General features: G+C 46.9%; 1 protein-coding gene across 4 annotated transcripts in view; it reads right to left on the bottom strand.

Annotated features, from left to right (window-relative positions):
- Positions 1–26,667, bottom strand: part of MAP4K3 (mitogen-activated protein kinase kinase kinase kinase 3) — a 2,398,077-nt gene that overhangs the window by 1,921,305 nt on the left and 450,105 nt on the right. For all 4 annotated transcript variants that reach the window (XM_069606874.1, XM_069606875.1, XM_069606876.1 and 1 more), the window contains exon 4: positions 23,060–23,124. In XM_069606874.1, the coding sequence (XP_069462975.1) occupies positions 23,060–23,124 (65 nt within the window). The remainder of the gene's footprint in view (positions 1–23,059; positions 23,125–26,667) is intronic.

Below are 26,667 nucleotides of genomic sequence, written 5' to 3'. Positions count from 1 at the left end.
TCTATTTCTCTTCCAGTTCTCCTCTTGCACCCAGGTGCCTAGCTCATTGGCCTCGAAAGTATCTCTGAGTGTGACTTCGCTGGGGCTGCGTTCTTCTGGGAAACTTCAACCATGCAAGATGTCTACACAGAATGCTCAAGAAATACATGCTGCTTATCACACAAAGGCCTGCTGCTCTTTTATCATGAGGTGCCTGCGAGAAATGTTTTTCCTACAAGAGCCTACAAGAAAATGGCTTCTCTACTGTTCACATATTGCTCAAAAGCTCGCCTACCACGTCCCTCCCACCTCCAGGGCCCCTTGAACTCCCACCCAGTGTCCGTTCTATACAACTACCCTTTACTACACCAAAGCACCCACGCTTCATGGAGTTCCACCATGGGACATCTCGCGCTGCGCCTGCTTCTGTGTCCCCCTTATGCAAGCAGCACCGTGTTCAATGACGTCCCCACCCCAAATGTCACCCATCACATCACTCTTGATGTCACCACATTACTTGCACAACTGGTACGTACGACCCCCTTGGCAGTGTTGAACATGGATCTTTACAAACTCATGGTGCAGAGGGTTCTGAAATGTGACACAAACGTTGTGCCCATATTCATAAGGCTGAAATAGAAAATCTGATGGACCATCTCTGATGGGCTCAGTTTCATGCCCCTCTGAACAAGAGGAGTATGGTTTGAAAGAGGTGAACAGCGAGTAATAGTCAAGAGGGAGAACATGAAATTCTGTCCGACCACCTACAAACCCAGAAGTCTTGAGTGATGTTTCACGATGCCAACGGTGTTCAGTCGGTGCAAGCAGGGATCTGGTGCTCTGCTGCAGAAACACAACAACCTTGAAGATATCTTATAATTTTCAGTATGAATACTACATCACAGGTCAAATTCCTGAAAGGGCATTTGCCGGCAGTACCCTGTTGCACACACATTAATGAAACTAATTTCAAGATAAGGAAAGTCAAAGTGCTTTCCTCCATCAGATGTCATCTAACCAAGTCAAGCTTGTATAGCATACATGAAGTCCAAAGTCTGTATTAATGTGGTCAGAAGATGAGGTAAATATGATCATTGTGTTGGTTTTATCTTTGGTCGGCCATCCTAAATATTCTCTTGAGCAGAAAGCTGGGAATCCATTTTACAAGGTTTCCGAAGTCTCATTGGATGTTTGCAGCCTGTTGTAGCTGTCAGCATGGGCCTGCCTCTAAAGAAGGGGAGCAATTTAATGAAAGTGCCTCCCACATCCGATCAATGCCCCAGGTTAATTTGTATACAAGGGTGCTCAAGTAGCCAAAGCAGGGCTTCTATCTGATGGCCACAAAGTACATAAAACTGAGCATGAGTGGGAGGAAAAAACAAATCATCTCAGCCGTTGGCATCTACATTTGTTATCTAAATGATATGGTACACCTGTGGAAATATTTTGCAACTTATTTTTGAAACAAACTTTGAATGAAGATGCAAGAACTCAAAGGTCAAAAGGGAACTGGGATAGCAACCATTTCGTAATAAAACATAGCATGCAAGATGCATGGCCTAACCGCAGAATGTGACCAATGTGGGTATGGCAGAAACTCACGAGTGATCAAATACCCTTACCTGCTTCTACTCATTGGTTCCTCAGACTCTAGACCGACCCAGTCATAGAAGCGAGAACCATGTGGATCAGTCTAGAGAAATATATCGAGGATCCACCGCAAAAGGATCGGCTGGAGGGAGCTACTGACAGATACAGAGCCTGAAGAGACAATGCAGACAACAGCACAGGGAGCTGGTCTTAGAAAGCAAGTGACCGAAGAGGAATGCCATTAAAGGAGATTTCATGAAGATCTAAGTTGTACAGTCAGGCCTCAACACCCGAACATTATGAATGAGATACAGATTATGGCTGTGAAGCAGGTTGGAACAGAGGATTAACTGCAAGCCAAGCAAAATGTTTAATTACAAAGTGTGAATACACCATGAAGCAAGACACAGACAACAGATTCAAAGTTAAAAACAAAATACTTTATTAAATCAAATGTCAGGATGGCAGAAAGCCTAACTTGCCTTTTTGTTAAGGTGAGATGTTCCAACCTGAACAAAACTAAGGAAAGTGAGTCAAAGAGTTCAACTTAAAATATGTCTATGTCCAAAACCTATCCTTGCCCTTACAAGGAAAGCTAACAAATGTGTAGTGATGTCAATAATACAAAAAACGGTCATTAACACAAGGTTCTGAGCTTCTTCCAGCTCTTAGCTTCCTCTTCAGCTCACCTCCCCAAGTTCACAAAAGCTCCACAAAAAAAGTCTCAAGATTACCTTTCTTGTGTTCAAGGCAATCCAGTTCCACACAATCCTCTGGGTTCCCCTTCCCCAAGTTCAATGCAACACAATTTACACGAAAAAAGGGGTCTTGAGGCTCCGGCACCAAGACAGTATTTTCCGTTCATCCAAACATCAGGTTTCCCTTCCCCAAGATTTCAACGTAGCAACGTGTAATGGTTTCAGTCAACATAAATCCAGGTCTACTTGACCCTCCTGTCTCACTTTACCAGTTCACTCACAGTTCTTCCTTCTTGGTTCATTTCACAACATCTGACTTTCACCATTTAGGGATTGCGGGTCTAGGTCCACCCATCATAGGTCACACAACTAGGAACCCTAGGCTCGCCAGCCCACACAAGTTTTTCTGTCTTTATCCCTTTGTACCGATTCATATTCAATGAGTTTACTTTATTGGTCGCTTGGCCCTGGATGCAGTTTCACGCAGGCCTGTCTTCTACTGGTTAGCTTCTTGGATTTGCCATAACGTGTCAAACACTTCTTGCCAGACTTGGCCTTGCCATACTGTACTGTGTCCATTCATAAAATTCACTTTGTGGTTGTCTTTTTCATGCCCCACTTTTCTGTTGAATTCTTTCACACTTGCGCTCTTTTCCATAAATTGCTTTCAAATGGGCACGTTCCCTTTTGGCTTTCCTCTGCTATTAGCTTTGCCCATAAAGTTTTATTCAGTCCTGTATTCAATAAGCTTACTTTAGCTTGATTTCAAGTTTTCACTCATTTCGATCTTCAATACACATAATTCAGCTTTGTCCTGGGAGGATAGCTCAGCGGCAACTTGCTCGCTTGGAAACAAGATGACATCAAGCAACACAGGTTCGATCCCCGGATCTGCGCTTAGAAACCTCTGGGTATTAAGCGCGTTACAAATACGCAACTAAGACATATTCCTGTAACAGCGCCTCGATGCCCCCGGGCTGTGTGAACGCTTTAAAAATGCAAATAAATTTGTTTTAAAGTTTCATTCAGTTCGGTATTCAATGTACTCATACAGCACATGATTGCCTATGCACAGCCCTCTAGGAGTGCCCTGGTGCGGAGTGACTTTCCCTGACTCTCACTGGTCCCCGAGGTTCCTATCCGGTGACTCTGCTTCCTCTCTTCTGCCTCTCGGGTCGACGAGCCGACCTCTGCGAGCACTGCAAGCACTTCGGATGCTGTCCGCCACACCTGCTCCGGCACAGAAGCTGAGGCTTCTTTCTTCTTCGCTCGCAGGTCCAGCTGCTCTCTCTCCCAAACAAAGGTTCCCACACCTGTGGCGGCTTCACAGCCTAGCTTGCCCTAGGCTGCACAGGTCCTCTGGGACACCAGCCGACATCCTGGCTTCCTCACAGATCCCACCACGGCTGCCTCTTCACAAGAAAGGTCCTCTGCTGGTCTCTCCCACACTGGCCTCTACTGCTCGACCGCATGCTGCCCTCTTTAAACACCTGCAACCACTTGACAGGTTGCAGGTGTGGATTCTCAATTGGGTTTCCTTGACCATAATTAAATGAGACATGCCTGACCGTCGCAGTATTCTGCAGGAATCTTCCTCATCCCAGTACTAGAGTGGTGAAATGGGTTTTTAGTGTTCATCACTCTCCGTCGCCTCTTCCTCGTCCCAATACTGTCAGATGAAATGTGGGGAAATGAGGGCAGGAGACTTACAATAGCCTATAAAGGCGGGGGAAGTGTTAAGTTGGTCTTCAATAGGGAAAGGGGCATACCATGTCTCACCTACCCCCGTCTCTTCTTTCCCCTCTTTCTGGTACTTCTGGATTGGTAATAAGTCCTGTCATTTTCTTGGTCAGTGGGACAGGGATAATAAAACCCCATAACCACCTATGGGATGGAGGATTCTTCATGCAAGGGCAATGCAGAATACAGTGTCTCACCTGCGGACCTCTCGTTCCCAAGCCCGAAGGACCCTCCCACCCAGTTGATCCTCCCTCGCTTCTCCACCCCCAGGGTCAGGATGCAAGAGCGATGGCCTTTGCCTGACAGGGGTGTAGATGGGAGGACGTCCTCAAGTTTCTCATAAATGGAATCCTGTACTGTACAAATGACCTGCCCCAAGGACCATAGGCACATACCGAGAAGCAGCACACATTTCTGAAGTGGTAATTCTTGGAAATCAAGAAGTGTTGTTTAGCACTGGTCGCAACATGCCTTTTCAACCGCAAGTTGCCTACAAATCACAAAACAATGTGCAAGACCGCACATATCCCTAGTGTTATGCCATAGAATGTTTATAAAAAATAAATTAAATCTATTGCAGGCAGCAAAAATTGCAGTACTGCATGAGAGTTAAGTGTTGATATGTTCGGAGGATTTCTGCTTTATAGAGTATGACGAATCGGTTATGGTTACAATTGACGTAAGCAGTTGAAATCTGCTGCTTAACAGGTAGGAATGTTCCTGGAGCTGATGTATCTACTTAGAGTAAACACACCCTATGTCATTGCTAACACTTCAACACTCCTTGGGATAAAGTTGGAAACCTAGGCTCGTGAAACAGAACAGATCACAGAGCATGGCAAAGTTTGAACTGCAGCACAGTTCTTTGTATCTTATAACCCCACAGGCAAAGACTTCTAGAATATACGTTTCCGTTTAGTAGGCACTGGAAGATTTCCAGCTGTGGGCAGGGTGGAAGGGGTGATGTTTTTTCAACCTTCAAGTCACTTGAAAGAAAATGAAATCCCAGCAATGAAATCATCCCACAATCTGTCAAAACCATTGAGACGAGGCACTGTACATTTCCTAGCTGAAAAATGGATGTCGGCAGAAGAACAAGTTAATTACCAACTGTAACGTTCTTTCGATTGGAAGTTTCTCCAACGTATTCCTCATCTTAGATATCTTGTCTCCCAGCTTTGCTGCTTCGGCAAAAAATGTTCACCAGAGGACACTATGTTCGAGGCCGTGGAGTCGTAGTCCCTCGAGAGCCGCCGTTGAGCGTTGACGTAATCTGCTGTATAAAGGGCTCAAGCCGCGCCCGTTACCTCAGTTCTGTTTTTACGGTGTTCACGGTCGCATCAGTTGATCAAGCCTTTTAAGTCCTCAGGCTCTTAAGGAAGTTAGAGTGAAACTGGCGCAAACTGTACAGAAGGGTAAATTGGGAGGGTCAGTGAGGAATACGTGGGAGGAACATCCAATCGAAAGAACGTTACAGTTGGTAAATAACTTGATTTTCGAATGGATTGTGTCCTTCCACGTATTCCTCATTTTAGATAGGCTCACAAAGCAGTAAGAATTTGGAAGAGAGAGTTATCAGAAAATTCAATCATGGACTGAATGAAGGGCAGCTTTTGCAAAGAGTCCTCCTTGATATGAAGTAAAGTCCAAGCAGTAATGCTTCAAAGGTGTGCACCGACGACCAGGTGGCCGCAGCACAAATATCATGCACCGGACACCCCTCTGAAGAGCCGTGGAAGTTGCCATGCCCCTGGTAGAATGAGCCCTTAACACATCCAGAGGCTCTTTTCCAGTCAATGTATAGCACTCAGATTGCTAGAACTATCCATCTGGATAGAGTTTGTTTAGACACTGCAAGGCCCAATTTGTGTCCAGTATACCCAACAAATAGTTGGTCACATTGTCGTATATTTGCCAATCTGGAAATGTAGAAACAGAGCCCTTTTTGGGTCCAGCCTGTGCAATCTTTCCTCTTCCTTACTAGCGTGAGGAGGAGGGTAAAAAGAAGGTAAGGTGATTTTCTGTGACGGATGGAAATCAGAGATTATTTTAGGCAAGAAAGATGGTTTGACTTTTAGAATAACTTTGTCCCTATGGAAAACGGTGTGAGGAGGCTTACAAGAAAGCACCTGCAACTCAATTACCCTGCGGGCTGATGTTATAGCCACTAACAAAATTGGAGTGAGAAGTCCTAATGGGCAAGAATGTAAAGGTTCGAAAGGGGCACACGAGAAATTTTAAGACTAAATTCAAATCCCAAATGGGCACCTGAAAAGGTGTTGGAGGGTACACATTTGTCAGCCCTTTCAAGAATTGAATGACTAAGGGCATTTTAAAATAAGACACCTCTTCCGAGGAACGCTTAAAGATAGCGCTGCCAAATATCCTTTTAGAGTGCCAACTTGGAGCCCCAAATTTGCCAAGTGTAAGAGGAAAGAAAGTACTGTAGGAGTATTACATAAAAATGCATCCACATTCTTATCCCTGCACCAGTTACTGAACTTGTTCCAACGACACTGATACAAGGATTTTGTTGCTGGCCGTCTGGCCGAAAGCAAGATCTCCATTACGTCATCCGGGAGGACCCAATCCTTATATCTCAGCCTCTCAGAAACCATGCGTGAAGACTGAGTATCTTGACCTCTGGATGGAGAACCCAACCTTCCTCTTGCGAAAGAAGATCCTTTCTTTGTAGAAGACATTTTGGAGGGCAGATGGACATGTCCAGAAGGTCAGGTACTACGTCCTCCTGGCCCAATCCGGGGAAATTAGGATCATGGTTTTCCAGAACTTTCGCAACCTCCTGATTACATGAGGAATCGCGGGGACTGGAGGAAACGCGTATGAGTGGAAATACCCAGTCCACCACGAACGCGTCCAGTCCACCATGAACGCGTCCCCTAGAGCTCCTCTTAGGGGAAATTCCCTTGAGCAGTACAGTTTGCACTTCTGGTTGGCAACGGTCACGAACAGATCCACATGAGGGGTTCCCCAAAGGGCGAAGATCTCTTGAAGGACTTCATGAGTTAGTTCCCACTCGTGGAAGACTGTGCGCTGCCTGCTTAGAGCATCCGCCGCCGTGTTAAGCTCTTTTCGGCTAGGTGAACTGCCGATAGAGAGATTCCTTCTTGCATTGCCCAGAACCAGAGCTGCATTGCCTCTGCACAGTGGGAGTGATCCTACGCCTCGTCTTTTGCTGAGGTAGTACTGGCCACTGTGTTGTCCGTCATTATCAGGACATTCTTTCCCTGTACAGAGGGCAGAAAAGCCTTCAGCGCTAGTCTGATTGCCCTCATCTCCAAAAGATTGATGTGTAGTTTGGACTCCGATGGAGACCAACGACCGCTGATTGTCAGATCATTTTTGTGGGTTCCCCACCCCGTGAGTGAAGCGTCCATCACTACCTTTATCTCTGGCCATGGTTGCCAAAAATGCTCTCCCTTGAGGATATTTTCCTTGCAAGTCCACCATAGAATACCTTGAGCCACTCTGGCCAGGACTTGCAGAAGATCTGACATCTCCCCTGAAAATTGGGACCATTGAGTCCTGAGGGCCCATTGAAGGGATCTCATCCTCGAACTGGCCTCTGGCACCAGAAAAATGCAGGATGCCATGAGGCCTAGCAACCTTAGAAAATCGAATACCGGCAGATGTTGGGCATTTTGAAACTTTGTTACCATCTGCAGAATTTGGTGAGCTCTCTCCTCGGGAGGCAAGGCTTTCCCTGGGAAAGTATCCAGGACTGCTCCGATGAATTGGAGTCTTAAGCTTGGAATCATTTGTGACTTCTTGTAATTGAGGGACAAGCCCAGTCTGTATAAGAAGTGGCAGGTCATGGCCAGATGTTCCTGGGCTCGTTCGCGGGAACTTGCCCTGATTAGCCAAACGTCCAGCTAAGGGTAGACGTGAATCCCCCTTCTCCTGATGCACACTGCCACTTCCGCAATCAGCTTGGTGAAAACCCTCTGGGCAGTGGTCAGCCAAAATGGTAGAACCCGAAAGTGATAATGAGAACCGCTAACTGCGAACCTCGGGTACTTTCTGTGCTTGAGATGGATTGGCAAAGTAAGTAATCATCCTGAAGGTCCAATGAAACCAGCCAGTCCTGAAGCTGAAGAGCCTGAAGGATCTGAGAAAGGGTCACCATCTTGAACTTGTCCTTCCTGAGGAATTTGTTCAAATTTCTTAAGTCCAAGATGGATCTCAATCATCCATCCTTTTTGGGGATGAGAAAATAAGGGGAGTACCAACCCTTGTTCCTTTCCGCTACAGGTACATGTTCTATTGCACCTTTCTCCAGCAGGGTTGAAATCTCCTGCAGAAGGAGCTGGTCTGGAATTTTTACAGAGTTTACTCCCGGTGGTTGATTTTGAGGTCTCTGACTAAAAGGAAGGCAGTAACCATGGGTCACTATCTCCAGCACCCAGGCATCGGACATAATGCCCCGCCATTCGTTCAGATACCGAGTGATTCCGCCTCCCACCGGGGTCTTGTGGGTGAAGACATCAAAGTGGCTTTGCAGCAGCGGCTGAGGAGGTAGTAGCCACTGAAGGGGCTGATCTAGCACCTCACCCTTTTCCACCACGAAAGGGTTTTCTCTGTTCGCCTCTTTGACTGGCCTGCCCCCCTCCCTCTTCCAAAAGAGGAGTAGAAACGAAAATGGCGACTCCTCCAGGAAGATGAGCCTGTGTAGGAGTGTTGTTGAGGCTGTTTTATAGCGGTGCATAGGGATTTTGCTGCCACTTTCGAGGTCTGCAGCTTCGACAAGCTCTTGTCTGCCTTGCTGTCAAACAGCCTCAAGCCGTCAAAGGGCATATTGAGTAATCTAGACTGCACATCAGGTGCAAAGCCAGATTTCCGCAGCCAAGCACATCTGCGTAGGACCGTGCTAGATGCCATGGACCTGCTTACACTATCAGCAGTGTCCAGTCCTGACTGAAGGCATTTCTCCATAGCATATTTCCCATCTTTTACTATCACCAGGAAACCATCCCGTTCCTCACCTTCTGGGATCTGTTCAGCCGCTGATGTCATACAGTCCGACAGGGTGTATGCAAATCTTGCTAAAGTGCAAGTTACAGTCGATTTAAGGGCCATGATGCCCGAAGCAAAAACCTTCCGGGCTCAAGCATCAACATTTTTATCATCCCTGTCTGGTGGTATTGAGGGGCAAGCTGATTGCCTAGTGGAGGTTGCAGCTTGTACCACTAGACTTTCAGGGGAGGGATGTTTAGATGGGTATTCCGGATCTGATAAAGATGGCCTGTATTTTGCTACAAATGTTTTGTTTACTGCTAAAACTGAATCAGGAGTATTCCAATTTACCATCACCCTTTTTAGTAGTGCCTTATGGAAAAGAATGACAGGATCTTTTAGAGGACCCTCACTCAGGATGTCCGTCATATCATCCTGGTCAAAATTCCTGGAAGCTGCCTTCCAACCCATGAAATCAATAACCCTTCCCATGAGATATCTATAACTAGGATCTGCATGATCTGTAGGATCTGGTCTCTCAAATTCCACTTCAGGGGGAAGTGCCTAGGCCACTGGCATTTTGGAGGCAGCCATAGAGATCTGTTATCTTGGTATTCGGGTCCACTAGCTCTTCAAGGACCTCTCTGGCTCCAAACCTAACTCCAGCTGAAGTAACATCCTCTTCAGAGGATTGTTCTTCAAAGATGGATGACATGGATCTGAAAAATTCCTGTCTGGGTTGAGGATGGAAAACTTTTTCAGGTAAAGGGAGTGGCATCGGCTTGGGTATTGGGATTAAAGAATGCCTCGAAAAGGCGTTGATAAAGAAGACCGTCTACAATGTTTTCGAAGGAGGCTACGATACTGTCGAAGAAGGCTTCGGTACAGTAGAGGGTGTCGACGCCACTTTTGTCAGCGGTTTCAAAGCTGTAGTCGTCGACTGTGTCGGGTAGAGTTTCGACTTTGACTCAGATGTCGATTCCGCTACCACCGATTTATGCACCAGAGGTTTTGCTTAGTACGATTTATGCACCAGAGGTTTTGCTTAGTACGAGGTATCGGAGAACTTTCCTCTGATGACACTCTTGACTTTTTCGGCTCTCGCGTGTTTAGTCTTTGATCTCCCTCTGTCACTTCTAGAGTGGGCAGGGGCATGAGCTCCACGTCGCATCTTCAGGGGGGTCTGGGCCGCTTTCTTGAATATTTTAAGCATTGAAGCCCTAAAGGCCTCCCATTTTTCATGGGAATCGTGCTTGGATGGATAAGTCACTCTCCTCTCAGAGGAAAAAGAGGAGGAAGAAAACCTGTGACGTTGCTTTTTGACTTTGACTAAAATGAGGAGGATTTCCTCGAGCGACTCTTCAATCTCGAGCGACTCTTCAATCTCGACCTCCTCGACCCATGTCGAGATTTGAGACTCAATTCTCCCAAATCATTTTGTCTTTTAGGAGACTTGTAAGTTTACGCCCCCACCGGCAGCTTACCTCTCCGTTCCCTAAGAGCCTTACTGGACATGGCCTGACAGGAACCACACTCGTCAACCCGATGGTTTGGGCTGAGACACCAGAGGCAATTCTGATGGGTGTCGGTTATTGAGATTTTCCTACCACACTTCTGACATTTTTTTAACCCGGTCTTGGGTGTGGTGGGAGTAGATGACGAGGACATCAAGAAAAAATCTGATGCGCCGTTTTGTACACAAAGCAGTTGCTTGGAAAAACGGAACTGAGGTAACGGGCGCGGCTCAAGCCCTTTATACAGTGGATGACATTGACACTCGACGGTGGCCCTCGAGGGACTATGACGCCGTGGCCTCGAACACAGCACCCTCTGGTGAAAAAACTTTTCCGAAGCAGCAAAGCTGGGAGACAAGATATCCAAGATGAGGAATACGTGGGAGGACACCATCCATTCGAAGTAGGCTTTGTTGTCTTATAGCAAATGTGAGTGGACAAAAGAGTAAAGAGTACTTTGTTTGTGAATGCAACTTCCCAACTAGTTTCTCATTACTCTACAAAAACCTATTAAAGATAATTTTTAAATGATTGAGTACATCAGTAATTGCACATAAATAATCCAAGAAGTCACAAAATGTTGGAAAGGAAGGGGTGCACATTTGCACGTTCTAAAACATGATCTACTTGAAGACAAACAATACATACTCAAAACATACTTTAGTGTGATATTAAGAAAAGGCTAATCCTGGGAGGCGCTGTTGAGCAGCCAACAAACGTAGGCGCTTAGTGTTAAGCTCCGCAACACGGTGGAAACAAACAGTACTGTGGCGGTTATACACTCAGAAACTGCTAACAACTCAGACCACCTGCTCCTGAAACACTGCGTGACAATTGGGCGAAGTTTCAACCTCGGAGGAATCCGTATTGCTGGACCCCAACTGACTGCTCGGCGAGGCCGCCCCGGTGGGGAAGGGGCACGGCTGCGGAACTCCAAGACACAAAGCGTACTCGACACAGCCGGAGCAATACCCGATCGACTCCTGCAACCCGCCCACACTCTGCAGGGCGACCCACAACTGCTGCAGTGATCTCCTGTGGCGGGGGGGCTGGACTACTCTGGGAACCGCGCGCCTCAAGCAGGGACTCCGCTATCGAGCAGCTGAAGACCCCCCTATCACCCTCCCGTCAGGGGGCCCGCCTTGCAGCATCTCCCCCCGAGGGCCCGGTCGCTCCACAACACCACACGAGCGGCAACCCCCTCGCCAAAGCCGTGCAGCTTCACTGGCATAGATCTGCTCGAGTGCAGCAACCCCCTTCCGCCAACGTGAGTACCCGAAACACATAGGGCTCACTGCCGCAGTTGTCCCACCCTTTACCTACTGTTATCTCCCAGGACTGAGGACCCCCGGACTCTTGCCTCATAGGGGGCGGGGGGTGCGACCCCTCCACACATGACCCTGGCACTGCAAACACCTGCCACGGGATCGGAGAAGTGCTCTTCCTATGGGGAGGCGACCTATAACGCTCTGGTCTCTCAGAACTCCACCATTTAAGGGAGCCCTGGGGACAAAGATCTTGCTGCATCGCTACTGGATATACAGCCCGACGCATGCAGCTGGAACGCCACATGAGGTGACCCACCACCCTAACGTGGTCCAACCTCACCCCCTACACACTATACTGAGGCCCCCCCCGGCCAACACCTGAGCGGCAGAGACCTACACCCCTTCCTCCTCTCCCTCTCCTCCATACCACTCCTCACCAGCCTGCACAGTCCTTCCTATAACGGATGCATCTGCCTGCATAATAGAAGGTTCCTGAACCCCCAGGTTACAGCTCAACCTAGTGAAGTGGAGCCCAAACGTTGGCGGGCCCCTTGGTGCCGCAACACAGGATTCCATTGGAAAGCCATCCCATCCCTGTATGAGGCTGCATACCAACCATACCCACCCACCCACCACCAGGTGCGTGCTAGTGAACGTACCACATACAACCCAGACGCCTCAACCATCAGTGCTGAACCATCCACACTGGCAAGCGACTTGTACTGCGCACAGCAGCGCTAACGCCCGGCGCATGTAACCACCGCCTCACAAGACTGATGGCCACTGCTGCACCCCCCTCCTACGGTTGCCAGACACGGATATTCCCCCCAGAGGACCATAAGCGACCTGCCAAAAGTCTGACTGCACATCACCATCCCGCCAGTAAGCTAACACAGTGCTACAGTGGAACTGTGGTCCGAACCTCATCCCAATACAGTGGTGCAAGCCGGTTCATTGCCGAACAGATACAACCTCCATGCGAGACATCTCACCGACACCCAGCACTTGACACCAATCTCTCTGAATCCAGGAAAACATCAGATCCACACGCGAGCCCACATATTACCGACACCTCGCCAAGAGGGATTCTACGCAACAGCCTGGGGGTGCGTATTGGATCACGGTATGGACCCCTTGCTCCAGTTTACACAGCTCCCCCTCATGATGCATAGCCAAGAACTTGTAAAGCCCCAGTGGACACTGGACTTGCGCATATCTGGCCCCCTACTTGTCAGTGGGGACCCCCAGAATCACTCTGCAACCACTGCTCAGCAAACCGCAGCTCAAACTCCAGCGCGATCCCCAACCCCCACCGAAAAGGAGCCGATCCCCACTGGAACACTTAACAGGGGTGTACGGGGGGGGGCGTTAACATATTGACCCTCGAGGCCCTCCCCCACATCAAGTGTGGGTAGCTGTATCTCCTCAAATTACTGGACCATCCTACAATCATCGTATAATACCCTGCAGTACCTTCTATCGGCTTCACCGACTCTCAACCAGGTGGTGCCCCTCACCGAGCAGCAACATCCTGAAACCCCCCCCCCCTCATATCCCCCCCAACGTGACTCATCATGATAGGCCAAAGGCTGATCAAACATAATCCACACAGAGGTAGCGGCAAGCTCAGATCATTGTTCCCTACCCGGCCTGCCACTCCGGGTCATGACCAAAGCAGCCGAAGGGGGCAAAAAAGCAGGCGCAATTGACAAGTTTGCAAAGGCAACCCCCTGGCGACGACCCTGGTCAGAATCGCCAACCTTCACCAGACCAGACCGCCCCACTGACACAACCCTCGATCATACCAGATCTTACGGGAATGATGGAGGCCATGGCCAAAGGGTTTGCTGCTGTGCATGAAAAACCTGACGACATTAATGCAAGCGTGGCCTCAATGCATTCCCAGTTAGCACATTAAGGGGCCGGGATAAACAAAGTCGTGGACAGGATTGGCACTAATGAGGACAACATCCGCGCTTTGCAAGACACAGTAGCCATTCTCTCCAAAGATATGAAACGGGTCAAAACCAAGTGCGATGATCTTGAGTCGCGCTCCCGGAGAAATAATATCAGGATAGTGAGATGCAGAAGATGCATGGACTGGTAACATGAAGTGGCAGTTGAGAACCTCCTTAAGGACCTCCTGGACCAGCCCACCCTAACTCCATTCTTTGCTGTCGAATGGGCACACCGCGCTCTATCACCTAAGCCGAAACCGGCTGACTTCCACAGACCCATAATAGCCAAAATGTTAAGCTACAGGGGAAAATAAAGAACTAAGACTGGGGACTATAACTAATCGACTATTCCCGGATTTCACCATCCCTGTGCAGCTAGAGAGACGCCAATTCATCGGAGTCCAGAAAATGTTGCGGGAGAGAAATATACAGTATGCAATTTTATTCCCTGCGCGCCTCAAACTGCAATTCTGAGGCAAGCCATACTTTTTCACGGTCCCCTCCCAAAGCAGTGAAATTTTTACCGAAGCACAGATTCCGCTGGCTGGCCCATCTCCTGTTCCAGCGGAATGACCCGCACCAACCTGCTGCGATTCCGTTACTTAAATCTAATGTTTTCTGTTTATGCAAAAGGATGTGCAGATCGTAACCCATTGTATGTTACGCCACCCATATATTACTCATGTTAATCATACACTGTCCTTTAATGGATGACCACTGTGCGGCAACAGCGCTCCCACTAGCAGTTGCTTGAATGACTGTTACGCTCGATCCTGAGTCCCGGTTGGTATATAGAGCTGTTGGAGGGTGGATGGGATCGCACTGCTGGGTAGGGGTAGGCCGTGAAGGGGGGGGGGGAGAATTCATCATGGGGACCGTAGTAGCCCCCACTGGCATAATATGCGCCCGTTGCTCAAGTTGGTCCCAAAGCACTGGTTGTGCATTGTTACTGTTTAGGCGGTTGGAAACTGGTAAAAGCCTGGCGACAAGGCCCAGAGGCACACAGGAAGAGCACATTTCGACCAGATGTATAGCAGTCCCATATCAGGCTTACCAAGACCCTTTCATACAGCAATGGCACAACAGGTGAAGATACTAAGCTGGAATATCCGGGGTTTGGGTAAGTTCACCTAATCACAGAAAATGGTACCTTACGCCCACAGACAGAAGGCCAATGAACAAGTTACTTACCAACTGGTAATGTTCTTTCAATTGGATGTTCCTCCAACGTATTCCTCATCTTAGATGTATTCCATCCAGCTTTAGCTGCTTCGGAAAAAAAATTCGGTAGAGTGCGCCGTGCGTCAATGTCGTCGAGTCGATGGTCCCTCGAAGGCCTCTGTCGAGGGTGACATTATCGGGCATACAAGTAGCATGCGTGGCGCCCGTTGCCCTCAGTTCTGTTTCTCCCCTGCTCCCCCTCATTCTTCTTCTACTGTGTAGATTGTGCCGGTAGTCAGGTATCAGCCTTTCGAGAGTTGAAGTGGCAATAACCCAAAAAAATCTACAGAGGGGTAGGCTGGGAGGGCGATGAGGAATACGTTGGAGGAACATCCAATCGAAAGAACGTTACCAGTTGGTAAGTAACTTGTTCTTCGAGTGGCTTGTGTCCTCCAACGCATTCCTTAGATAGACTCCCAAAGCAGTATGGACAATTCTCTGGAGGAGGGAGTATATTTTTTAAAACCCTTAAATGGCAGAATATAGTACTGCTTTACCATAATTCAGCTCTTTAGACTGGGAAGCATCCAGACTATTACATTTTTAAAAAGTATGCAGCGAAGACCAAGTTGCTGCTTCACAAATGGATTTTATGGGAACACCTCTTTGAAGGGCTGTCGAAGAGGCGATGCCTCTGGTGGAGTGGGCCCTTAAGCCTTCTGGTGGGTCTTTCCCTGCTAATCTGTAGCATTCTGAAATGCAAAGCACAATCCTTCCGGTATAGCCAATGAAAAGTTTAATATCCACTCTAAGCTTGGAAAGCCTAGAAATGTAAAAGCTTTGAGCTCTTCTCGGGTCCAACCTGAGCAATCTTTCCTCCTCCTTACTAGGATGAGGTGGAGGGTAGAACAATTTTCCGATTTAAATGAAAATCGGATACAACTTTAGGTAAAAATGAGGGTTTAACCCTTAATACCACTCTGTCACTATGGAACACAGTATAGGGTGGCTCAGAAAACAGTGCCTGAAATTCACTCACTATTCTTGCAGATGTTAAAGCAACTAGGAAAGCTGTTTTCCATGTTACTAATCTTAATGGACAAGAAGTGTGCAAGGTTTCAAAAGGAGCACACATTAGGAATTTTAGAACCAGATTAAGATCCCAAATTGGTACTTGGAAAGGATAAGGAGGAAACAGATTGTTGAGTCCTTTTAAGAATTGTACTACTAAAGGAGTTTTGAAATAGGAGCATTCTTCCGACGAGCGCTTGAAGATGGAAAGCGCTGCAAGATAACCTTTAATGGTCCCAACATTTAGACCTCTATGTGCTAGAGACAAGAGGAAGGACAGTACTTCCGGAATAGAACATAGAAAAGGATCAACATTCTTTTCTCTGCACCAGTTGAAAAACGTTTTCCAACAGCAACAGTATAGAGATTTTGTTGCTGGTCTTCTTGCCGAAAGCAACACCTCCATGACGTCATCTGGAAGGTCCCAATCCTTTCATCTCATCCTTTCAGATACCAAGCGTGAAGGCTGAGAATCTTGACCTCTGGATGGAGAACCTGACCCTCCATTTGTGAGAGAAGGTCCTCTCTCTGAGGAAGACGTACCGGAGGACAGATGGACATGTCTAGAATGTCCGGGTACCACGTTCTCCTGGCCCAATCTGGGGCAATTAGGGTCATGCGGTTTCCGAACTGTCTCAGTCTCCTGATGACCTGAGGAATTACAGGAATCGGAGTGAACGCGTATAATAGGGGGGAAGTTCCGTTATACCACGAACGCGTCCCCGAGGGCTCCTCTCGGGGGAAATTACCGTGAGCAATACCTTTCGCACTTCCGGTTGATTCCGGTCGCAAATAGGTCTACTTGAGGGATTCCCCAAAGGGCAAAGATCTCTTGAATGACTTCCTGAGCCAGTCCCCACTCGTGGGACACCGTGCTCTGCCTGCCCAGAGCATCCGCAGTCATATTCTCCTCCCCGGCTAAATGAACTGCCATTAAGGAGATTCCTTTTTGAATTGCCCAATACCAGAGCTGCATTGCCTCTCTGCACAGTGTTAGTGACCCTACACCTCCTCTTTTGTTTAGATAATGCATGGCCACTGTGTTGTCCGTCATTATTAGGACATTTTTTCCTCTGACAGATGGCAGAAAAGCCTTCAGCGCTAGTCTGATTGCTCTCAACTCTAAAAGGTTGATGTGTAGTTTGGCTCTGATGGAGACCAACGACCGCCGATTGTCAGATCGTTGGCATAAGCTCCCCACCCCATGAGTGAGGTGTCTGTCACTACTGTAATCTCCGGCCATGGTTGCCAAAACTGTTCTCCTATTAGGATATTCTCTGTGCAAGTCCACCACAGAAGATCCTGCTGAACCTTGTTCGGAATCTGAAGACAATCCATCATTTGACCTGAGAACTGGGGCCATTGAGTCTTTAGAGCCCATTTAAGGGATCTCATCCTCAGGCGTGCCTCTGGCACTAGGAAGATGCAGGATGCCATGAGGCCGAGCAACCTTAAGTCGTCGTAGGCCTGGAGATTTTGGGCATTTTGGAATTTGGAAACCATCTGAAGAATATCTTGAGCCCTTGACTTGGGAGGCGAGCTCTTTCCCAAGGATGTGTCCAATACAGCCCATATGTACTGGATCTGTTGAGAAGGTGTCATTTATGACTTCTTGAAATTGAGGGAGAAGCCCAGTCTGTGGAGGAAGTGGCAGGTGACTTTCAGATCATCTAGTGCTTGTTCGGCAGAACGTGCCCTGATCAACCAATCGTCTAGGTAGGGGAAGACGTGAATCCCCCCCCCCCTCCTGAGGTGCGCTGCCACCACCACCATCAACTTGAAGACCCTCTGGGCGGAGGTTAATCCGAATGGCAGGACTCGAAACTGATGGTGTGAGTCGGCAACTACGAACCTCAGGTATTTTCTGTGCTTGAGATGAATTGTCACATGAAAATAAGCATCCTGGAGGTCCAATGACACCAACCAATCCTGACGTTGAAGGGCCTGAAGGATCTGAGAAAGAGTGACCATCTTGAACTTGTCCTTCCTGAGGAACTTCTTCAAGTTTCTTAAGTCCAAGATGAGTCTCAGTCCTCTGTCCTTTTTGGGGGATCAAAAAAATATGGGGAGTACCATCCCTTGTTCCACTCCGCTACAGGTACTGGATCAATAGCACCTTTCTCCAGCAGGGTTAGAACTTCCTGCTTTAGGAGCAGATCTGAAAACTTCAAAAGGTGCCTCCCTGGTGGATTGTTTTGAGGTTGCGTTATAAAAGGAAGGCAGTAACCTTGGGCTATTATTTCTAGAGCCCAAACATCTGAAGTAATGGCTCGCCATTCTAGCAGATGCTGTGACAGCCTGCCTCCCACAGGTGTCTTGTGATGCAAGCCTTCAAAGTGGTTTTATGGCTGTTGCTGCGGCCGCTGATGGCAAATAGGCTGCAGCTGGAGCTGGCTTTGCACGTTTTCCTCGTCCACCGCGAGTGGTCTTTCTCTGGCCTCTGACTGGCCATTCCTCTCGCCTTTCCATATGAGTAGTAACGATAGGATCGTCCTGGCGCACGAAAAGGCTGAGGTTGCCTAATAGCAGCTCCTAAAGACTTGGCTCTATGAATGCGGGGTTGTCCTACCCTCTGGAATTCAAATGCATGCAATACAGTTTAAATGCATAATGGTTTGAACCCTTGTGAAGACCCAATTAGATGGGGCATTCACCATTTGAGACAAAAGCAACACTGCTAATGAACACATGTATCCTTCATTTTTGGTGATTCCAGCTTTTTATGAATTAGCTGTTATTCTGGATTTTGCTTACCATATTTTTAGAATATTTTTTGTGAACAGCAATTCATAATAAACATTGTAATGGAAAACAATGGCGGTTGAACATAGTTGTGTCTAAAATACAGTACACAAACTTACAAGTTTACACAGCGTGATGGATATGCCTACTGCGTTTGCAAAACAACTTGCAAATAGGTGAAAACTAACATGTGGTTAAGTTCAATAAACACAGAGTGTGAATGAAAATGACTGAGACATTAGCTGAAGGTCTCCAATGCCCGGCTATAGAGTCTGACCTCATAGTTGGTCTAAGTCTAGATGAAATGTTAGAGATATCAGTGCAGCACTAGGTGGAGTCCAAGTGTGATCTGGGTCTGTGTGCTGCTGACGTTTTGGCTGAAGAGATGAAAGCCTTCTTCTAGGGCCAAGAGCGTTCGGGTACTCGCTGGTCGTGCTGGGAGCAAGAGTAGATGCTAGTGTGGGGGTCAAGGCTGGGCAGTTGGAAGGTCGGCGGTCCCAAGTAGGACAGATGGTTTGAAGGTAGTCAAATAGAGGGAGGCGGCGTGGGCCCCCTGAGGGTAGAATCAAGGTCCGGGAGGTAGTCGAGTGGACACAATCCACTCAAAGTTTTATTTCTACAACAAACGCAAGCCAAATCTGTCATCTATCGGAATACAGCCAGGACCTGGGGCGGTTTGCGAGGAGGGTATGGGGGGGAACAGATATTATACCTCATTCTCCACTCAATCCAGGGGCGTCATGGTAATTATTCACAAAGATTTGAAATTCTCAATCAAACAAACACACGTAGATCCAGTAGGGAGGTTTCTAATAATTCACGGCATCTTAGAAGGCCAAGAACTCGTCCTCATAAACACTTACTGCCCTAACACCGACTCCCCGTAATTCTTCGATTGGTTGCATGACAGCCTTTCAAGGGCTACCTCCGATATGGAGGTATGACATGAATCTTATCATTGACCGCACACTTGACCGATCCAACACAGCCCCTCGCCTGCAGACCCAGGCGGCTTGTCAACTGCTTTCCATCATGCAGGCGCTCAGACTTAGAGATGCCTGGCTCACCACTCACCCCCTATCCAGGGAATACACATTCTACTCCTCTCCACACAATATGTTGTCCCGTATATGTCTCGTTCTTATCTCTGGCTCACTAATGGGTAAAGTCCTAGAGGCAGAGATCGGCCCTCGCACCCTCACCGACCACTCCCCGGTCTCACTAAACCTGAGACTTAAAACAGCTCACTCTAGCTGCTCCTGGAGATTTAAATTCTCTGAGCTGCAGCAAGTGGTCTTCAGGGCAGACATTAAATTCGATATTGACACCTTCTTTGATACGAACGCCCAAGGCGACACCTCATAGCACTAGGTAGCAGGCCTTCAAAGTATACATAAAGGGCATGGCGATGTTGAGAATCTGCAGTGCTGAAATGCATCCGGAGAGACCAAGACACTACCGAGAGGGCACTCAAAAACCTCGAACAAGAATACTCTAGAACTTCCGACCACACTCTGCTCACCAGAATACGCTCCAAACTGGAGAAATTTGAGAGCCTTGCCCTTCGCAAAACCCAATACATTACCCGCCCAATCGCAGTCAAGAAATATGGGGAAGGCAATAGACCCGGTAGAACTCTGGCAAGTGTGGTCTGGTCTGTGCGCGGTAGAGACCAGGTGGTCTCAATCTTCGATGTGCACAGTAACAATAAGTGGGCCGACTCGGATGTGGTTGAGGTATTCTGCACCTTTTACCACACTCCATACACAGCAACAAAGCCAAGTGATGAACAATCTATCCGCACATTCCTCCAATTCATTCCGCTAGCCTATTTCAGCTATCAATCCAGAGCTGAACTGGAACAGCCGATTGCTCTAGAGGAAATTGTGGCAGCCATATCTGCCATCCCCAAAATCAAGGCCCCGGGACCGGACGGCCTAACGGCCAAATTCTATCAGGGATATGTTGCGATGCTCTCTCCGATGCTCCTACTGGTATGGGAAGAATCCTTCAATCTTCAGATTCTCCCCGAATCCCTAAGAGAAGCCCTAATCACAGTCATGCTAAAACCAGATAAACCCAGTAATGAATGCGGCTCATACAGACCCCTCTCCCATATTAACTGCGACGCTAACATTTTTGTGAAAGTACTGGCTAATCGCTTACTCACATTGATGCCACACCTGCTACACCCGACCAGGCTGACTTTATCCCAGGTAGATCCACCGCCCTTAATATCAGACAGTTATTCAACCTTATGGCCAGAATTGACCCTGGGGCACAGGCAGTGGCGGTCATGATAGACGCAAAAAAAGCATTAGATATAGTCGCCTGGGACTTCCTATTTGCAAAATTAGACAGGATGGGATTCGGCCTGAATATGCAGTTACATTAAACTCCTATACAAAAGCCCGCTAGCTAAAGTTCTTGTGAACGCATGCACATCCACCATATTTCAACTCGAGAGGAGCACCCGACAGGGCTGCCCCTTTTCTCCTATTCTCGTTGCCATCGCTATAGAGCCAATGGCGGAATATGTCAGAATACGCCAAAGCTACTGTGGGATCTGCCTCAGCGGCCCCCCTGAGATCATTTCCCTGTACGTGGACAACGTGATACTCTACGCCACAGACCACTCCACCAATTTGCCACCAATGCTCGAAGACATCACATGGATAGGTACACTCAAGCTTTACAATCAACTTCTCGGAGTCCAAAATATTCCCCCTCACAGGTGGGACCCTGGACTAGCATGGTAACACCTCTCTACGGTGGTCTCCGGACCATATTAAATATTTGGGGGTGGTGGTGTCACGCTCCCACTCATCTATGACACATAACTACGCCTCACTCAGCTCATATACAGAATCCAAAACGCAGAAATGGAAAAATCTCCCACTCTCCCTGGCCGCCAAACTGTCACTAATCAAGATAATACTTCCCAAAATGCTATACACTTTCACTAATGTCCCGTTATGGCCAGGTAAATCATACTTCACCAGAATACATGGCCTATTCGCACAGTTCCAGCGGCACTCCAAAGCAGTCCGCAAGAAATGGGAGCTGTCACATCCCTACTACAAAGGTGGCTTCACTGCCCCTAATCTGGAACGTTACTGGATTGCAGGCCAGGCTCAATTCGCCAAGTTCTGGTACCCCATATCATCCCCCCCGCCACATGTGAAACTGGTGACCCAAGCTGCAACAGAAAATACTTATTCTAAACCAAAGCTACAAGGACGACTGCCCATTCGATCCGGTTACCTCCACACTGCGCGCATGGCACTTACTATTCCCCACAAAGGCATAGATAGGCCTTACTACCGGTGGCTCCCTTTGTGGAAATTCAGAACTAACGCCCACATGGGACAGGGCGATCCATATAAGATGGGAGTAGCTGGGGTATAGGGCCTTGGCGAATATCTTCCCCAAAAGCAACTTCATTACACCCTCTACCTGGAAACAGGGCCACAGAAACACTGGGCTGGACCACCTCCAATACTTCAGGTTACGAGTAGCAGTATCCACTATATGGCCCTCTTATCCAACCAAACCCCCAGAGACCGCCTCTCTGGCCTATAATGCAAACTCGGAAGACTGCAGACATACACTTTCCACACTATAAAAAATCTTAATAGACGCTGCCTCGTCCCCTACTGCGCGCGCCTGTGAGGGGTGGTCCCACGAACTAGGCTCCAAACTTACAGAAGACCAATGGACCCGCATGTGACATACTCAAAATGTTTCACTAAACTCCGGATTCAAATTCATGCAGTTTAAACTTTTGAATAGACTTTATTACACCACAGCTAGGTTATCCAAGATAACCCAGTTGCAACCTCAGGGCTACCCAAGATGTCAACGTTCTCCTGCAGGCCACCTGCACATGCTCTGGTCGTGCCCATGGATACAGAACTACTGGGACCAAATCATAAACTTAATCTCTGAGGCGTTAACCATCCCACTAGCGTGCAATCCCCTAGCAACACTCTTTGGCATCTGGCCGGATATACATAGAAAACATCAACGTACGTTAGCGAAAATGGCATGCATGATTACTAAAAGAGCCATTCTATTAAAGTGGAAAGACAAAACACTGCCCAAGCATGAAAGACTGGCTAGTGACACTGACATGGGCCCAAGAACGTGAGCCGGATTAAGATGAACTGTGTTAAACATCTGTAACACTGTGATTGCCCTCTGTGTGTTCTGTAGAACAATATGAACTGTTGCTTGAACAAAAGTATGTTTAACCATGTTATGGAAGATTTATTCCTGATGCACTGTACGGCCTTTCGCCAGTAATACATAAAGTTTAAAAAAAGAAAAGGCTAATCAATTTATAAAAATAAAGTCCAACTTACCATGGTAAATGTCTTGCAAAGAACCACCTCCACAAAACTCCATACAGATCCACAGCTTATCTCTCCTAAAATAAAAAAAGAGCATCCACACGTTTAAGATGTCCAGTAGCAAAAGGAAACTCCTTTAAATTATGCATGCTAAAACAAAGGCACAAAACAATCCACAAATTATTAGAGTCAATGATGGCACCTAATTACAATTTCAGAAATAACAAATGTGGTAATCCAAGTACACCATTTTACTCAATAGCAAGGTCTTCAAATCAAGCCTAGCTTTCGATAATACAATATTCTGTTTCCCTGTATGCAGCCTGCCGGATTCACAATTTTGAAGAGTAACATTTACTAACATCACTCTGCACCAACTATCCATAAACAATTGTATTGATTTGGATTCCTTCTTCATTTAATCGGTCTGAGTGTTTTTTGGTATGAATGTACATACACAGCCTAATAAAGCAGGCTGATTCTGTCCTTAGTACTCGTAAAAATCTAAACAATTCATACATGAGGAGGCACCAAAATATTCGATGTCCCCTTACAACCACATATGTGCTTTTACAGTTGACTTCTTTTATTGCCACAGATCAACTATAAAACTAGAATTGTATTTACAAAGGCAAGAATAATAGGTAATATGTTTGCACCAAGTTTACGCACAACAAAAACAGAATCCAAAGACAGAACCTGATTGAATAAAACTAGGGAAGGTTTTTTTTTCCAAATGTGGATATTGCAATTACTGCAAATTCGCATAAAATCAACACATTGAGAGAAAATATATATGTGGCAATACATATCCATCAACTGTAAAAGAACAAATGCTGTATATGGCATCACCTGTATCTGTGATAATCTATAAGAAGCACAACTAGACTGCTAAAGATAATATACGAACGCCTGGGATCGATACAAACTCAAGACAAACATCATCCTCTGGCACTGCATTGGATATCGGAACATAAGGGAGAACATCTGGATAAATGTCGGTTTTGTGGAATAAAGAGGATCATGCAGCAAAAACGAGAAGGCGACTGAGAAAACATTTTAGAAGAAGAAGCCAAGTTCATTTTCTTTTTTGCAGTACATCCATAGGTCTTAAAACCGATCATGAGCTACATTCCATCTTGGGATTAGTGGTAATACGGGGGGAAAAAGAAAGATATTTCAACACTATGATAAAGCGCTCACCTCATTCATATGTATGCTAATAAATTATTAAATGGTTATGAAAGTGTGTCAGAATGTGGGAGTATACAATATATTTGGAATAGGTAGTGATATGCCTAGGTAAAGAATTCAGTCCAATGCTCAAAGCAGAACGTATTTTCCATTTGACGAGGTTATGAAAGCCCAAAATTTCGGATTTTTATAAATAAAATGATTCAGGTAATTCTATCTCTGAAAGGGTAATCTGCTCAGATTCCCCTTTCATAAGCACCATGCCAAAAGCATGTGTATATCTTTGCCTTACGGCATCAGTCTCCTGATCTGCAGCACCTGCTTCATCAGTGAAACAGGGCAGGTTCAGTGGTCACAGTTGCCCATCCGACAGCTGCAGTGACAGCCAAGTCTCTGCAGCGCAGGGGCTGCATTAAAGATATGCGCCTCTGAGCCAAAACTATGGTAATCATAAGTATCCCATGATGGTAGCTGGGTAAACTCTAAACGCAAGCTATGCCTAAGTTAAGGAATGGGGCATGGCACTACTCATCAATGCAGCCATATCTAAATTAATATCTCACGTGTCAACCACTATGAGTGAGATCAGCTGTGGAAGCTAATCCATTTTATGACTAGACAGGCTGGCACTGCGAACTGACAGGACAGGGACCTGAATGGCCAGGCCCCTTTGTGAGAGTAGGCAACGCCCTCGACCAGAGAACGTCTTTCTACAGCAAGCTGTTCTGGGTCCAGGCATCAAAGGAGCACACCCAACAAAGGGAGTAGCCCCACACCAGGGTGCTGCATTTCTAAAAGCCTTTGATCCTAGCGAGAAGGTACGGGGCAGAGTTAATGTAGATGGAGGAGCTCTATTCAGTGAAGGAAGACTTACACCATCTTGAGTCTCTGTACCGCTCTCTAGCCTTCCTGTCCCCTCCATTTCCCCTAGAGCAAACCACTTTGGGTGTGATATCAGAAAGGCAAAGTCCACTTTTTTCAAGCACAGGGATTGGACCCCCTAAAGCAGGCAAACTTTAATACAATCACCTACAGGCTTTTGCCTTTAAAAGTAGGGGTCCCCCACCACTTCTTCAGATCATTTTTGGACTCCAACCGTGGAAGATTTCATTGGACCTCTGTTGGAAGACTTGACTTTCCAAACCCCTCCAACAGTGAGGTGAAGACTAAGCTCCGTTCCGTACCCATCTCCAGGGAACAATGGGGTTGAACCTGCTGCTGGAACAAGATCAGCCTCTCTGCCAGCCACACTGCTGCCATGACCACAACTTGGTGAAGGAACACTGAAGGTGGTGTGGTGAACCAGAAGAAGGACTCTGATGATTAGAGGTCATACGGAAGAAACGCCTAACTAGCGCCAATGCTATGAGGGAAGTTCCCTAACAAAATAAAGCTACGGGTGCGCGTTGAATCCCAAAATTAAAGCTCTGAAGTATAAAACCTATCCAATTTACTGGCCCTACCACTTTAGAAAATACCCAAATAAAAAGGAAAAAGGAGAGGCTTTGCACAATAGCCTTAGCAGGGCCTCCGTTTGCTTAACTTCCACTTAACTTGTTCAGTCTTCAAAGTTCCTTTTCACAAAGCAGGATGTTCGTCCCAGTCTTTGTACCAAGTTATGGGATTCACTCTCTCCATTTATGAAAGAAAACCTGTCTCTTGGTGTGAACATGTTCATGACTCCAGGATTTCTTGCAAATAGAAACACTTCCACCTTTGAAGTTTTGGGACTCCTCAAAGTCCTATAATCCTCAGTCAGGTTGTTTTCCTTCACCAAGTTTATTTCACATAGTGTGGCTTCCCACCCTGTTAGGTTAAAGGTCTGTAACTTCTGTGGCTTTCTCAGCCCTAATTCGAAATGTTCATGTCTTTTTCTATCCTCCTTTCATAGGGTGTTTGCACACTCTGGTTTCTCAAGCTCCCGTAACCTTGACAGCTTTCCGTGCTGTTACTCAGAATAGTTGTACCTTGTAGCGGTATGTTCTCTGTCAGGTTTGATAAATCAATTGGAGAAACTTATTCGAATAGAGATTAACCAGAAACTCTACGCCACCACCTTTGCAAGACTACAAAGCCCAACGTATCCCTAAGGGTTTACAGGTTAATTTGGAACCAACCTTCTGTAAAGAGAACCCAACATTTGTAAAGTGTTGGAGAAAGATCTTGAACAAGTGCTCTTTGTTTCTCATATTGACAATTGAAGAGTCATCAAAACCTTTAAGTTTGATTGAAGGAGAGTAAATTTGAAATCTCCAGTAATATTATTTCTAACCCGTGAACACATTCAAGAGACTCTAGATGACATCAAACCTAAATTAGATACCCATCGGAAAGAGATGGAGTTTAAAAAAACATCAGGAAATTCAGGAGAGATAGTACGGATTATAAACCTGACAGTGTCTATGCATGGCAAGAATACCAACAGC

This window comes from Ambystoma mexicanum, chromosome 4p (assembly GCF_040938575.1).
Source record: "Ambystoma mexicanum isolate Mex_15411 chromosome 4p, UKY_AmexF1_1, whole genome shotgun sequence".
NCBI lineage: Eukaryota > Metazoa > Chordata > Amphibia > Caudata > Ambystomatidae > Ambystoma > Ambystoma mexicanum.
Note: the sequence above shows the minus strand (reverse complement) of the source record. Positions and strands in the feature narration are given on the sequence as shown.